General features: G+C 38.7%; 1 protein-coding gene across 2 annotated transcripts in view; it reads right to left on the bottom strand.

Moving 5' to 3' along the window:
• PTAR1 (protein prenyltransferase alpha subunit repeat containing 1) overlaps positions 1–15818 on the bottom strand; it is a 46820-nt gene that overhangs the window by 16817 nt on the left and 14185 nt on the right. For both annotated transcript variants that reach the window (XM_084629706.1, XM_084629707.1), the window contains exons 3-5: positions 10810–10876; positions 4259–4363; positions 289–502 (exon numbers count right to left, since the gene is read on the bottom strand). In XM_084629706.1, coding sequence (XP_084485832.1) covers positions 289–502; positions 4259–4363; positions 10810–10876 — 386 coding nt within the window. The remainder of the gene's footprint in view (positions 1–288; positions 503–4258; positions 4364–10809; positions 10877–15818) is intronic.

Genomic DNA, 15818 nt, shown 5'->3' with positions numbered 1-15818 from the left:
GCTCTTACAGATTACACCAGCACAGAATTTATGCTCAGGCCTCTGCTTCATCTCCCAGACTCTCATTTACCCTCTATCAATTAAGCACCAACAGATGGGTGCAAGTTATATTGATCAGAACATGACAAAGCAACAGAACAGTCCTTGTCCCTGGAATGCTTATTCTTCTAAAGCATTAATTGTGTACATCAGTTTAACACCACCTCTTTCACAGCACATTGCTTTATGATGATCCAGATTTAAAATGTATAAATTCTGCTTAGGCGTTTATACATTCCAGTATTGTACCTTGACATCCAGCTTTCCCAAACGCTGTAAAATCCAGATACGGTGGGACCAGGCATTGTAGTTGCTTGGGTATCTCCCAGCAGCTTCACAGCAGACATCCATTTCCTCCTGCACTAATCGTTGAATTCTTTCCACGGGCATTGTTCCCAAGTTCCCTTTAGTTACAAGAGTTGGCAAGGAGTTTTCCTGAATTAGTTGTTGCAGCACCCATCGTCTGGTTAAATGGTGTAGAGGGTTAACAATGCAAAAGCAGTTTTAAGAGAAAAAAACATTTTGTTCCTTATTTCACTATATAAATTGACCAAAATATGTGGAGTTTTCCATCATCTTAATTCAGGGTAAACTGGAGGTTGGGGGAAGAAACAGACTAAACATAAAACCTGTGAGCTATTCAGATACAGAAAGTCTTCAGTTAATGGACACATTTAACAGTGTCTAACTTCAGCTCTCTTTTTTATTTATGGTTATTGGTCATATCCAATCTTGAGAATTTGGGGAAGTCAATAAAAAAAAAGTTACCAAAATAACTGAATATACAAAATTCGCCAAAAAAAATCATGGAATATTTAAATAAGATTTTGAAGAATTCCCTTTTCACAAGACATCCATCGTGTTAAAGTGAGGTTTTATGCTGAAAAGGGATTATGTACAAATACCTTCTTACTCAACAGATCTGCACCCTGTGTGGATTCAGTTATATCTACTGACTTTAGTCACAAAAGAAAAAAAGACTTCACTGCTTTTTACTCGTTAGCCCCGCAGAGTCACTACAGCTAAGAGCAATTGAATGGGATTCTATTTCTTCTTGTGTATCATTAACAGAACTGTTTACTAATTTCCAATCAGTTACACTTGTGCTACACTGAAAGCAATGGACGTACACAGGCATCAATTTCTCCTGCAGAACCCTTTATTACTGGTGATGATATAGAAGGAATAAATAAAAGAAACCCAGCTTAACTCGGAGGTCCCAGGCAGAGATTGCTGGGCTAGCAGTTAGGAAACAAAACACCTTTTTACTAGGAAATTAGTCACATTTAAGCTGGAATTGTTGAGACAAACGGATTCCCCCATTGTATTTTATTTGTAATAGGCACTTTAGAGTAGAATTGCATTTTAAGAAAGTCACTGCCTCAAAACTACAATAGATGTACTGACTGCTTAGACAACCTTTGTGTCAAAGTAAAGCTGCTAACAAGTATATTTGTCCTATCAAATTAATTTCAAATATCTTTTATTAAAAAAGGTATTGCAGACATAGGATGGTCAACGACAGCATGTAAACAGACAGTGCTGCAAGAGGGGATTCTATGGAAAGCTGAGTGGAACTCTCGATCAGGACCAACAAGCTTTAACAGCTGAGACCGAAAAAGTTACTCCCTTTTATCCACTTTGGTAGCATTTGAAATGACAGTGAGCCAACACAATGTCATTCCATCTGCTTGAAGAAAGGTGAACTTTTTCCTTAATAAAGCTTTAAAAATTAAAGTTAACCAGTCAAAAATAGCTTATTCATAAGATTACAAAATTGTATAAAACTCACTAAGTGACAGCATCAACTTGAAATCTAACTGGTTTAACAAAAGTGGTTTCAGGTACTCCATCTGCTCCACAGTCTTTCTGCCAACTTTTGTTATTTTACATTCTCCTGCCCTGTCCCCCCCGCTTCTTTTTTAAGAATGTCTCTCTCCCCCGATTAGTGTGTGCAAAACCCACGTCAAGAACAGAGGAAACTTGCTGACCAAATACTGTATAGGAGAAACATGAAAAACTAACTATATATAAATATCATTCAGTAACCTTGGCTGTTACTTAGAAAACAATAGTAGATAAAATTTTGAGGAGAATGTGATTTTTAAATTGACTGCCTCTCTAATCTGAGATCAAGAACACTGGATCACGCCTGTTATTTGTAAGTTTGCTTCTGATATGACATTCATTGTAGCTGAAGGAGGGCAGCAGGTCAAACCACAATCTTTGATTACTTCATTTAGAAGAGCAGATCCATGTCACAAATGCAGCAAAACCTATGATACCCAAACATGTTTTTTTTGCTGCTCACATACCTCAAAGTGCCAAAATGCAAAAGTGGGACATAGTGAGTAACAAAGACCCAAAATGAGAGACAAAATCTGTTTATGCAGGAAAATTAAATGGCCAAAGAGTCATTCCTTTAACATAAATAAAGCATAAAATAACTAACTTCTGATTCTTTATTTCCAGGTAAATAACTTTTAATACTAAATGTGAAGGGCAAAAATGTGTGTGAAGGAACACCTGACTTTTCTTTATTTCTTAAGAATGTCACTGTTTGAGAACGACATACTTGACTTCAGGTACATTATATATTACATGGTGCAGTTAATAGTCCAGCATTGTCTAACATGAAGAAGTTTGAGGCAGCTATCACTAAATCATGGCACTTGCAACTTATTTCTCTCCTCTCCATCACATCTACCTTCCTTTTCATTCTGTATAATGTAGTTACATAAAGCAAAGCAGTCAAATAGCGTGAATAAAGTAGAGGTGGTAAAAAGAAATTGCAGGATTAGAAAGTTAAAAACCAGCATAACTACAATTAAATTCTTCAATTCTGGTTCCACACCAACACTATTAAAGCAAAATACCAGAAAGGGATGCGTGCGTGCATGTGTGTCTAACTAATCCTGGCAGAATTCAATTTTTTTCTATTTTTACTTTTAAGATTTTCTTTTGATTTTCATTTTTACAGCTGTGGTGGGTAGGGTTGGGGACAGGGCAGTATTAACACTACGGTTGCAGGGAACTCTCTGTGTGGCTGAGGACACCAGGGTACAACATGTGGGGGAGGCTGCAGTTGTCCTGGCCCAGTGGAGCAGAGACCCCTGGTCAGGACTGTAAGAAGGAGGAGGAGCCCCCACCTCAAAGGGAAGTCCACCCCGCTGCTGAACAGTTTCTGCCTGGGAATGGCTCTGACACTCCTAGATAGTGAGTGAGTGGATGAGGCTGTGACAACAGAGCTGCAGAGGGTTCCCTGCATGGTTACAGGGCCAGTGACACTGGATCCCTGAAGGCACAAGGTCTGAGGAAGGCTGGGCTCCCGGTGGGGTGTAGTAGAGACCCCTAGTCAGTGCCATGAGGAGGAACTGTCCCTGGCTGCAGGGGACACCACATCACTGCTGAATGGCTTGTGGTCAGGGACAGAGCCATTCAGCAGTGGGGTGACCTCCTCCACAGCCAGGGACAAGGACAACAACTTCTCGCAGATCTGGCTAGGGTCTCTGCTCCACTGGGCCAGAACTACATCCTTCCCCTACCATATGCCTGCAGGCATCAGGTGTCACCAGCCCCAAACACCACCAGGAGTGTGGGAGCCATCCTGAGGTATTTGGGATTTGATGCATTTGACTGAGCACTGGGTTGCTTTTTTATTTTAGAAAAATACCTTTTGTTATTGCTCAGTAAGGGAGACATTGTCATTGCATAATCCCATGGCTGGTGAAAATATAGTCATAAGGAAAAATATCAGAGTACAGTAATGGGATATAACCTAGCTACAATTACAAAATTTATTTTTTAATGTATCCTGGTTCTCTGGCAGGTCTACAATATGAACAGGTTAATGGCAAATAAAAAAAAGTAAAATATGGAAAACCTAGCATTAATTTGATGGCAATTTTCAAGCAGTCACACTGGGAATACAAAACGAAGAAAAAATTACACACCACTCTAGTTATATTAAAAGACATGTAACATGCAGAAACACATATTTGACTTGAACACTAAGTCCTACACATAGTTTATCAGATTCTTAAAAAAAAAAAAAAAAAGCAATGAATTTTACACTAGATTGTTTGGAAATCTGCTGTTTCCAGATGCTTGCCTCCATTCACCAGCTTCCCTACCCCAAACTCAGATAGAAGTATGAAAATATATTGGGGGGGAAGGCGGGGAGGGAAGGGAAGGAAAGGGAAGAGAAAAAAAGAGAAACCTGTGAATCCATGTTTCTGGGCTTTTCGGAAACTTAGTTAATGCCAGTTTTCCAAGATGTAAATCCTTAACTGGACTTAAAGTGCCAGATAATATTAGTTCTTTCCTGTGAAAGAAAAAAACATTCCATTTGTACACCTAATTTAAGGGTGCATGTCATTTTCTTTGAAACATAATACAGCCAACTATGATATCCAGAATATAAACCTTAAAAATTACAAAAACTTCAACAATTGATAAAGCCATTTTACTGTAACAAGATAGAGTGTTTTCAAAGTAAAAATCTGTGTTCTACATTTTGAATTGGACAAACGGTCTATATTTCTGTCCATGGTAATTCATCCTGAAATGATGACCCAACTTTACAAAGTGGATCTGTTCCTGAGTTGCACAATATTTTGCAGTAGAAAACTTAACATGTGCTATCATTGGCATACAAAACAATTTTTTGACTGATTAAGGTTAATTTTAAACACCCTAGAGCTATCTTCCAAAGCCTTCCCATAAGATATACACATTTCAAAAAGACAGTTATGCACAAGCAAGCTTCACTGATGTCAACAGAAGTTACATATATGTAATTGATAATTAAAAGCTACAAAAGACAAGCACTCATGAAATTACTATTGTGATTCAAGACAGTAGCATCACTATTATTTTACATTTTAAAAGCATCTTAATGAAATAATTCTCTACACAAATATAAATAGATTGAAACAGGGTTTAAGGTTGGTATTAGGAATCACTAACTTAGAGGCCAAAAAAAAAAAATTATATATCTCAATTAAAAGTTACTGTAGGGTTGTTTTTGCTGGTTTTTAAAATCAATTTGGAAAGCCAGACAATTCTAGGTTTAGTTACTCGTTAACATAATATTTAGTAAAAGACTTCCCAAACCTTAATTCTCATCCTGTCTGTCACAACCCCTCCCCTGCACACTTGTGAGACAGACACATTATGGTGAAATCTTTGAGAAGCCTGAAGCTATATGGATTTCATATCAGTCCAGACACCTGCATAGCAATGAGATGCTGCCAGCACAAAGCTCGATTCTGAGCACTGGGAGACCTGAGCACTGGGAGCACTGAGAACCCTTAAGCATATGCTTAGATAAGAATGAGTAGTTCAATGAAAGTAAAGAAAAAAATGCCTAACGTATTTCCACAGAGGTCTGATTTAATTCCCCCATGCATGACTAAAGAATGAAAGGAGGTTGAAAATTTTCATTCTAAAAGATGTCAATGTGACAGCACTAGTAAATGAAGTCAGTTATTTCTAGAACAACCAGATCTTTTAAATGAGAAACTAGGACAGCTACTTCAGAACAGGATGGAAAAAAGGGGAAAGTATGGCATAGGATGGCTTAACTGATGGGACAGAAAAGAGAGCACCCCTTTCTTTTTTCTCCTTCTTCCCATTACCCTCCCCTGTTTCAGGATTAAAAGCATATCATGTTACAATAAGATGTGGCTGCAAGAAAAACAGTATCCCCTCACTATCCCCTTTACTGTTATCTCCCAGGTCCAAACCTGCAACTGTATTTTTACACTATGGCCCCAATCCAGCAAAGCCTTAAGCATATGATTAACTTTAAGCAAATGAGCATGGTCTCACATTCTAGAATGGAATTACTCATGTCAATGTCCTTAAAGTTGAGCCTGCCTTTAAATGTTTGCTGGATCAGGAGCTATATCTGCGGGCCCAGTTCCATCCACCCACCCACACAACCAACCTCCCCTGCTCTAAGACCAACTTTATTTATTGCTCTTACGGTCCCTCACCTATGTTTCATATTCTTATATTTTCTATCCTTTTGCCTAGCTATCTCAAAGACGACATGACCATTGTGTAGAAGCTAAATGAATTCTTTCCAGCAGTCTTCACTGCAGTTGATGTGAGGGAGATTCCCACACCTGAGCCATTCTTTTTAGGTGACAAATCTGAGGAACTGTCCCAGACTGAGGTGTAAGTAGAGTAAGTTTTGCAACACATTGATAAATTATACCGTAAGTCACTAGAACCAGATGATATTCACCCAAGAGTTCTGAAGGTACTCAAATATGAAACTGCAGAATTATTACCTTTGGTTTGTAACCTATCGCTTACCAGGTGACTGGAGGATAGCTAATGTAATGCAGATTTTTAAAGAAGGCTCCAGAGGCAATCTTGGCAATTACAGGTTGGTAAGCCTAACTTCAGTACCAGGCAAACTAGTTGAAACTACAACAAAGAACAAAATTATCATGTACAGCTATGTATCTGATAAGTTGGGGAAGAGTCAACATAGCTTTTGTAAAGGAAAATCATGCCTCGCCAATCTATTTGAATTCTTTGCGGGTGTCAACAAGCATGTGGGCAAAGGTGATTTAGTTGATATAGAGTACTTGGACTTTCAGAAAACTTTTGACAAGGTACCAGACCAAAGGCTCTTAAGCGAAGTAAGCAGTCCTGGGATAAAAAGGGAAGGTCTTCTCATGGCTAGATAACTGGTTAAAAGATAGGGCACAAAGAGTAGGAACGGTCAATTTTCATGAGAGAGGTAATTAGCAGGGTAGTCCAAGAATCCGTACTGGGATCTGTGTGTTGAACATTTTCATACATGATCTGGAAAAAAGGCTTAAGGGTGAGGTGGCAAAATTTGCAGATGATACAAAATTACTCAAGATAGGTAAGTCCAAAACTGACTGCAAAGAGATCTCACAAAACTGGGTGACTTGACAACAAAATAGTACATAAAATTAAATGTTGATAAGTGCAAAATAATGCACATTGGAAAACAATCTCAACTATTCATCCAAAATGCCAAGATCTAAATTAGATGTTACCACTCAAGAAAGATCTTGGAGTCTCTATGGATAGTTCTCTGAAAACATCTACTCACTGTGCAGTGGCAGAAATAAAGCTAACAATGTTAGGAACTATTAGTAAGGGGATAGATAAGACAGTAAATATCAAAATGGTACTATATAAATCCATGGTATGCCCACACTTTGAATACTGTGTGAAGTTGTGGTCACCCTATCTCAAAAGAGATATATTATAATTGGAAAAGGTGCAGAGAAAGGCAATGAAAATTATTGGTGTATAGAACAACTTCCATATGAGGAGAGATTAAAAAAAGACAGGAAAGAGAAAAAGACGACTAAGTGGGGATATGACAGAGGTCTATAAAATCATGAATGGCATGGAGAAAGTGAATAGGAAGTGTTATTAACCCATCACATAACACAATAGGCAGCAGGTTTAAAACTAACACAATGTACGGTCAATCTGTTCAGCTCATTGGCAGGGGATGTTGTGAAGGTCAAAAGTATAAATGGGTTAAAAAAAAAGAATGGAGATAAGTTCATGGAGGATAGGTCCCTCAATGGCTATAAACCAAGATGGTCAGATGCAGTCCCATGCTTCGTGTGTCCCTAATTCTCTGACTGCCAGAAGCCGGGACTGGACGACACAGGATGGATTACTTGATAACTGCCTTGTTCTGCTCATTCCTTCTGAAGCACCTGGCAATGGCCATTGGTCAGAAGGCAGAATATTGGCCTAGATGGACCATTAGTCTGACCCAGTATGCACATTATGTTCTTGTATACTTCCATTAAAAAAAAAAATGGATTCAACTTTCAGCAGCAATACAGCTACAGAGAACATTACTTATAGCAACACCTGAGAAGTTCACATATGGGTTCAATGGTGGTTTTTCTGTTTAAAAGCCTCATGAACTTTATCATTTCAAGAATACCCGAAGATACATTTTTCTCATGATAGCCAACCCTTTACTATGACTGCCACATTTCCCTTTTCTTTAATCAATGACACTTCAAAAATCAGTTCATAGCACCAACCTGGATAATTATATTATAGGCTGGGAAAAAAATACTTGCTTTATCTGGATCTGACAGCTATTCACCACAAATAGTCTTAATGGGCTGATTTCTTTATTTTTCCAACTGCAAGAAACCTATTGAACTGAGCAAATCTCCATGTCTAAACATTTAAAACCACCTAAATTTAAAGCGGCAATTTCTTGTTTAAAACCGCCCAAACTATTATTTAAAACTGTCCCTGGCCCTTGTGTGCGGGTGGAAAGAATATGGAAAGAGCCTTTCCCCGCTTCTGAGCCCTGGTGCAAGGGGGATCAATTGCTGTCTCTGTGCTTAGGGGAGTGCAATGAACTGCTTCTATTGGGCATCGTCAGGAAGAGGGAGGGAAGTCCCTGCGCCTCCTCTGTGTACACTGGGAAAGTAGGGCTATGCTATGGTCAAGCCTGCACAGTTCCTATGTGGACTGAAAAAATCAGAGGACATGCTTGGGATAGTTCATATCCGCATCCCTTCTCCCATTTAGAGGTATGTCTAAATATCATAGTATGACTCAGAGTCTGATATTCAGCTTGGACGACCAGCCGTGCCATTAGAAAATGGAATATTGGAGTCTCAAAATAATCAAGGTGTGACACCCTGATGGAGGTAAAATTAAAACAATGACAGCTATGGAGAAGGTCAATCTCACGTTTGCAACAAACGAATTAGGGGGAAGTGTGAAGGCGGTACCAATTACAGAAAAGCTGAGGGAAACCCAGCTTAGATGGTTTGGGCATGTGAAAAGATCAGAAGTATGTAGAGGAAACAGGGCACTAAACTTAGAAGTGGAGGGTAAGAGAAGGGTTGGAAGACCCAGAACTATATGGATGGATGTTATACAAAAAGATTTGATTAGCTGCAGAGTATCTGAGGAACTGGTTCAAGACAGACTGGAATGGAGAAGGACTCAAAAAAGCTGACCCCCATATAGAGGGGACTAAGGCTAGAAGCAGCAGCAGCAATGAAGGTCAATCAAGCACCTTCTCTCACAATACTGGAACCAGGAGACATCTAATTAAAAGGCAGAAAACTGCCTTTAATAACTGATAGAAGAAATAGTAACCCTTTCTTTCTCTTTTACACAACATATAATTAACCTGTGGAACTCTTTACCTCAAAACGTTATTGACAGCCAGAACTTAGGAGAAATTTAAAAGATTAGCAGAACTCAAAAAGGGGTTAAGCACTGACATGGGTAACAACTTCCAGTTTCATAAACGGTGGTATAACTTTAAAAAGGGATGTAGTATTCAGGGCAACCATTACTCACTTGACATTAGGAAAAAACTTCCCTTATGAGCAGGTTATTTTATAATTGTCTATTATGTGTATTTCACATATTCCTGTGAAGTATCCGGTATTAGCAACTGCTGGAGATTGCATAGTTGACTAAATAGACCATTACTCCAATACACTTGGTGAAGTCCTGTGTTGTACAGGGAGTGGAATCAAAGTCCTGAATTCTAATCCTGGCTCTGCCAACAACTTGCTATGTCAGGTTGAGCAAATGGCTTCGCTTTCCTGTCTGAGCTTCCCTAAACTATAAAATGAGCACAATGGCAATTTCAAACCTATATGTAAAACAATATAAAAATGATAAGTACTATTATGATGTTCCTAGGTGACAAGGAGCCCTCAGTTTCCTCTCTTCCCAGGTGGTTGTAAAGAAGAGAATGTGTACGCGTGTTCATTCTAGTAGCCCCTTTCCTCATGGCTGCAGTGGGTAGGGATCTCAGGGTAGGTCTGCATTCTAAACTTACATCAGCACAACTACGTCACTCAAGGGTGTGAAAAATCCACACCCCTGAGCAATGCAGTTATACTGATCTAACCCCCAAGGTAGACAGCACTAGGTTGATGACAGGGTTTCTGCTGCCGACACAGCTACCGCCTCTCATGGAGCTGAATTAGCTTTCTTGTCAGTGTAGTCACATCTTCACTGAAGCACTACGGCACTGGTGCAGCTCTGCCGCTGCAGCATTTTAATTGTACACCTGTCCTAAGAGCATCAGACTGCTCAGTGCTGCCTAGACTGCCCCAGGAGTCAGGCAAGAGTGGAAATACACTTTAGAGCAAAGCTTCATTTGCATTACCTGTTGTCAGCAAGAGGGAACCAAATGCTGATCAAATGTGAAGTCTGGATGAGTGTGACATCCCTAGCTCTTGAGCAAAATAAAATCTAAGTATTTAACATACTATCTTAATGGATTACATTGAAGGAAGCTACCTATCAATAAATTTTTTGCCAACTACCTTATATAGTCAGTTTAATACCAATGTGAACAAAAGAATCATAGTTCACATAATTATTCATTGGGGTAACTTCATACAACACATTGACTCGAAATATGCTAGTAAGCAGAGATGCAGTTTTATATTAAATTTGATCTAAGATAAAAATGTTCACCGATACATGAACAGGATCAGTAACCTCTGGTAAAATATATTCTTTATCTTCAGATTAAGGGTTATGCCACTTTATTTGTGCTGAAAATATATATTACTGTACTGTAAAATGCAACAGACTAGCTACAAAGGAAATCAGGAAGGAAAAGATTTTAAAAGTTCTTTCAGCACATCTTATCAAAACAGCAGTGTTAAATCCCACTTAAAACAAAGCTTACGGCGGACTCAGATTTAAGGCGGCTGACCAAGCTCTTTGTGATACCATTTGCTGAGTGCGACATACCTTACATTCCATGCAGTGGTGAAGTCTGGGTTTAGTAGTAGCAGCGTACATGTGATATCTATCAATTCTAAAAGATTAAAAAAAAAAATCCATGAATGATTAACAGTGGTAAAATAAAACATCAAAACTTCTCCTCTCTTTATGCCCCCATACTTTTTCAAAGCCTCTTCTCTCTGACTCGTTCTTATTGCAATACACCTCTGGGAAATATTGCTGAGTTCCAGTCCAGAGAAAGAGGTAGCTCAAACTGGAAGGATGACACACAGTTGGTTTAGTTTCTTCTCCTTCCATGTTGAGTACTTAAAATAAGTACCCACCTCTTGGGTTCACTGACCTCTACAAACTCCACTATAATGACTTGGAATCATGGTTCTCCTCCCCCTGGACAACTATGATTCAAAAAGACAATATTCTTACGTGAATTAAAAGCTACTGGATAGCTCTGAAACAGAGAGCTTGTATGGGATCTTTGAGCATTCTAGTCCATTTAGTTATTAAAATTGAAATACACTGTGTGACTTAAACACATGCAAAGTTCTTAAAATTGTTGAAAAATTGTTGATTGAGATCTTAACACTCAAAACTACAATCATCTCCTGGAACAGCAAAACTCTTTAAGAACTCTGCACTGCAGATAGCAATTCGCTATAGCTATTCTATGCTACATACTTTTACCTGCAACTAAATAACCACTACAAAAATTGCACCTATGGAAAGGGAAAATCCCCTACAACTATGGATTAGTAACAGAGAACATCAAAAATTTAGAAAGTTGCACAACTATGTAACAGAAAATATTTTTAAAAGACTCTGAATAGGCTGCCTCTCCAAAGATTGAGACACTGTGACTAATCACTAAATAAGAAACAGACATACCCATAAACATTTGTTTTTCTACTCCCCTTTAGACACTGCAGACTCTAAATTTCTACATATATTTAATGATGTAATAAAACTGGAAGCAGCTATGTGGGTGGCTGACAAACAGAAGAGTTATTCTATTCTAGCCTTTCCTTTCCTTTCCCTCCTGTATTTTGCTGCACTAATCAATTAGTTTGATGCCTACCTAGGTAAAAAACACTTAGTGTTATATGCCATCTCTCATAAAACACAGTGATAATTCTCAGTGTCTCAGGTTTGGTTCTTTAACTCTTTCTTCCAAAAGTCACAAAATCAGGTCAATTAAATCTTCCCCGGCATTACAATTCTTAAATATAAATGAGCTGGGTAAGAAGCAGCAGCAGTACACAGATACTCTCCAAAATACAAGCAAAATTATCAGTGCTTTTGCTCGCAAGACTGTTAGTCTAGATTCTTAACTGTTCAATTTAATTTGAATAATATATTCAAAAGGTTGTAACACCAAAGTAATTTGCCAACAAAACAAGTTTTTTCAGTTCAGCTGCATTCTCATAAAGGAGAAGCACTGGATTACAATTTGTTTTAAGAAAAAAGAGCTAGGGATGGGGAGAAAAAGCAGGGGGTATATACAGAGAGCTAAATCCATGGATGGTTCAGTTAAGATGACTGGACATACAGAAAACTAGTAATTAACTGACTATATGTAACTACAATGGGGAACATTAATCTCCAAAGGCCCAGGGTGGTCCACAAGCAATTCTCTGTGCAAGCCTAGCCAGATGCACCCTTCATTTGGGATTTCTGCCAGAGAAAGGTGAATTTAATCACATGAAATTCCATAGCCTTGGCCATCAAGGCTCCTGTCTAGGAGCCTGATGCAGTGAACCAGTGCATCCGTTGGCACCTTATCAATATGCTCAAGTGCAGCCAGCACCACCCACAGTTACATAAAACTTGGAAAAAAATAAATTGCATATTAGAGATGAGCCAAAGCCCTGTATCTGGATTTTAGGGGTTTGGGCAGATTGGGACCTGAAACCAGCTCATGTAGGCCCCGATCCAGCAAAGTACTTAAGCACATGCTTAATTTTAAGCATGTGAATAGTCCTATTAAAGTACATGGGATTATGCATGTGCTTAAAGTTAAACATGTGATTAAGTACTCTGCTGATTACAGGCCTTATGGTTTTGGTTTTGCTAACCCAAAACTTGACCAACAAGGCTTAGCAAAAGCACTGCTGGTTTTATCCATTACTAGATCACCACAAGCATCAAGGGATGAAACAAAACCAACTCGGGGGTGCACAGTAAGATGTGGCTGCTTCAGACACACCTTTTTCACAATAGCTTCTGAAAAATGAGAAGCAAATAAGACAATGGAATATTTAAAATAGTGGTTCCCAAACTGGGGTTCATGACCCCTGGGGGTTCACGAAATGTTACAGGGGGTTCTCGGGAAAAAATTCCCTAATGGTGGAAAGAGCTGTCCCTAGGGACCCCGGGCAGCACAGGGCCAGCAGCCCAGAGTTCCTGGACTTCCAAGAGCTAAGCAGATCAAAGCAAGCATATCTATCACACTGAGGAGATTTAAACTTCAAGACTCCCTATAAGAAATGGAAAGGGAGGTGGATATTTTTTGCTGTTTTTAAAATTAAATAGGCAGCTAGTATTGTTTTTAAAATTATTATACAGAACAAGTTTAAGCTTTGTTGTAACGTGCATTGTTTGCCTGGACTGCTCAAGACCTGAATGCTTGTGTAGGACGAACTCTTTGAGTTGGCTTCTTAAATACCTTCATGCTGTTTCACATCTGATACTCCTTGATGAAACATAGGAGCCTTGTCTTATTACAGGCTTATTCAAAGCTTATACAAGCTATGAAAGTGAGATCTTGGAAGAGTGTTGCCATTTTCATAAATGTAATAAAAGTACCGTAATGATAAATCATAATTAATAATAAATAGTGTGTAATAAGCATGTCATAAAAACAAATTTTATATTTCGAAGATCACTGCTTTTATTAGTTATGCTCATGTAAAGGAGAAAATCCCTGGAAATATTCGTTTTTAGAAGGGAGTTTGCAAGGCTTGACATCTTAGTGAAAGGGGTTCACAGGTTGTTAAAGTTTGGGAATCACTGATTTGAAATATTTATTTATAGTTACACCCATGATAAAAGGCAAAAACTCAAAAGCTCTGATTACACCACCATTACTTAAAAATCACGTTATACAAACATGTCAGCCTTATCCTCTTTCAAAATAGATCAAGAGAATAGAGGAGATAATGACTCTTCTAAAGTAAATTCACCACAAATGCAAGATTCATCTAAGCAACCTACTAGATGGCAAAATGGTAAGGAAGAAAATACAGAGATGGACATACATCACTGCTAAACATGAACCAGCATAACTCCCCCACTTGGGCAGTTGGGATTTTCATATCATTCCTCTGATGGTTTCTCCAATCTGTGATTATTAAAACAGAAAAATCTCTTGAATGTTCAGTATTATAAACTGCAACCTCCTTTCCTCTCAAGACGAGAAAGAGCCCTGAGCATCTTATTTTGTACATTAATAAATAAATGTTTAACCTAAGGTATTACCAATTCCTGCAATGTGACTCATCACTGGTATGGTATGTTTTCCTCCCTTCGTCCATTCTTTAAGTAATATTGTAGGTGTGGCAGGCAGCACTGCCTATCATTAAGGTTGCCTCACATACCCATTATAAGACCCTATTTTCAGATGCTTGTAACTTGGCCAAACTTTAACCATTTGGGCTGAATTTTCCATGCTGGATAGCTGTGTCAGGCTGAAAGTTTTTGGAAAATTTCACCCAGAACAGTTCAGCTGTTTCTGAGAACAAGGCTAAGAAAAAATACATTTTGCCAATATAAAAAAAATTGAAATTGGAACATTCTCTTTGAAATACTCTAGTGCCCCCATACTCCGGAGCAGAGATTAGAAATTTGCAAGGAGCACCCTTGTGCGTCAGGAATGTGCCTTTTTCCTGTCCTTGTGAAAATCCACCCAAATTTGGCCAAGTTGTAAACCTCTGAAAAAGACTGCAATTTGAACTTGCTCAATAGGTGGGGCCATGCACAGGAACTGAGAATAGAGAGCATGTCTCTCCTGTGCTCTCAGTGCCCCCCTAGCTGGCACTCAGGAGGAGAAAACCATCTGCTTCAAACGCATATGGAACAAAAAACAGACCAAGGGAAGGGAAAGGACTAGTTTAAGACAAGGAGTCTGGTAAGACTGGCACTGGAGGAGGAGAGAGAAACTAGCTTGGAAGCCAGGAGGAGGAGAATGACTGGGAGCCAGTGGGGGATATTGTGGAGGGAGAGCACAGACTGCATGAGGAGCTGAAGGGAGACTGGCACTGACTGGTCAAGGATACTATGTTTGGGTGTGGGGACAGGGAGGAAAACTGGAAGTCAGTGGGGAGATTGGGACTTAGCAAGCCTCAAGGAGGAAAGTAGGATTGGCTGGGCCAGGATACTGGTACTAGGATGCACAGACAACCTTAATTCTGGCTTTTTCCTAGCTTTTGAGTGCTTGACTTTAAAAATCATTGTTAAGGTTGCAATGTTGTTTTTGTGTGTAATTATTATTACGTAGCATCACTATACAAAGGGTCAACTGTGATAAACAAAATTTTAGCTAAGCTAAATTGGACATTAATTAAGCTAAAATAGTTTAAAAAACAAACTTTGTTTATACTTGATGTGGATGCACTTGCCAAACTAATGTTAATTAATCCTATTAAGAATTACAACCATGTATCAGACAAATTTCCAGGTTAGTGCATCTTATTATGTCAAGGATCAGGAACACCACCAACTTGAAATCTAGTCAGTTTAAATGGAATAATAACTGAAGAGTAAGATTAGTTTCAGACATGACACTTCTGTCCCTCTGTCACTTTTTGTGGTTTTACAATCACATTTTACTATGTTAAAAACATTTCACCCCCTAATGCCACGTGAAAAACCCACAAAAACAAGGGAAGCCAATTGACTATACAGGGAATAGGGTGAAACTATACAAAAATTGTTGTCAAATGCATGAAGAGGACAAACAAAAAAAGTACTTAGAGTCATCTTAGCCATTACTTGCAAAAATAGCAGATTTTTTTCTGTGAGAA

This window comes from Lepidochelys olivacea (assembly GCF_965140295.1).
Source record: "Lepidochelys olivacea isolate rLepOli2 genome assembly, chromosome: 5".
Taxonomy (NCBI): domain Eukaryota; kingdom Metazoa; phylum Chordata; order Testudines; family Cheloniidae; genus Lepidochelys; species Lepidochelys olivacea.
Note: the sequence above shows the minus strand (reverse complement) of the source record. Positions and strands in the feature narration are given on the sequence as shown.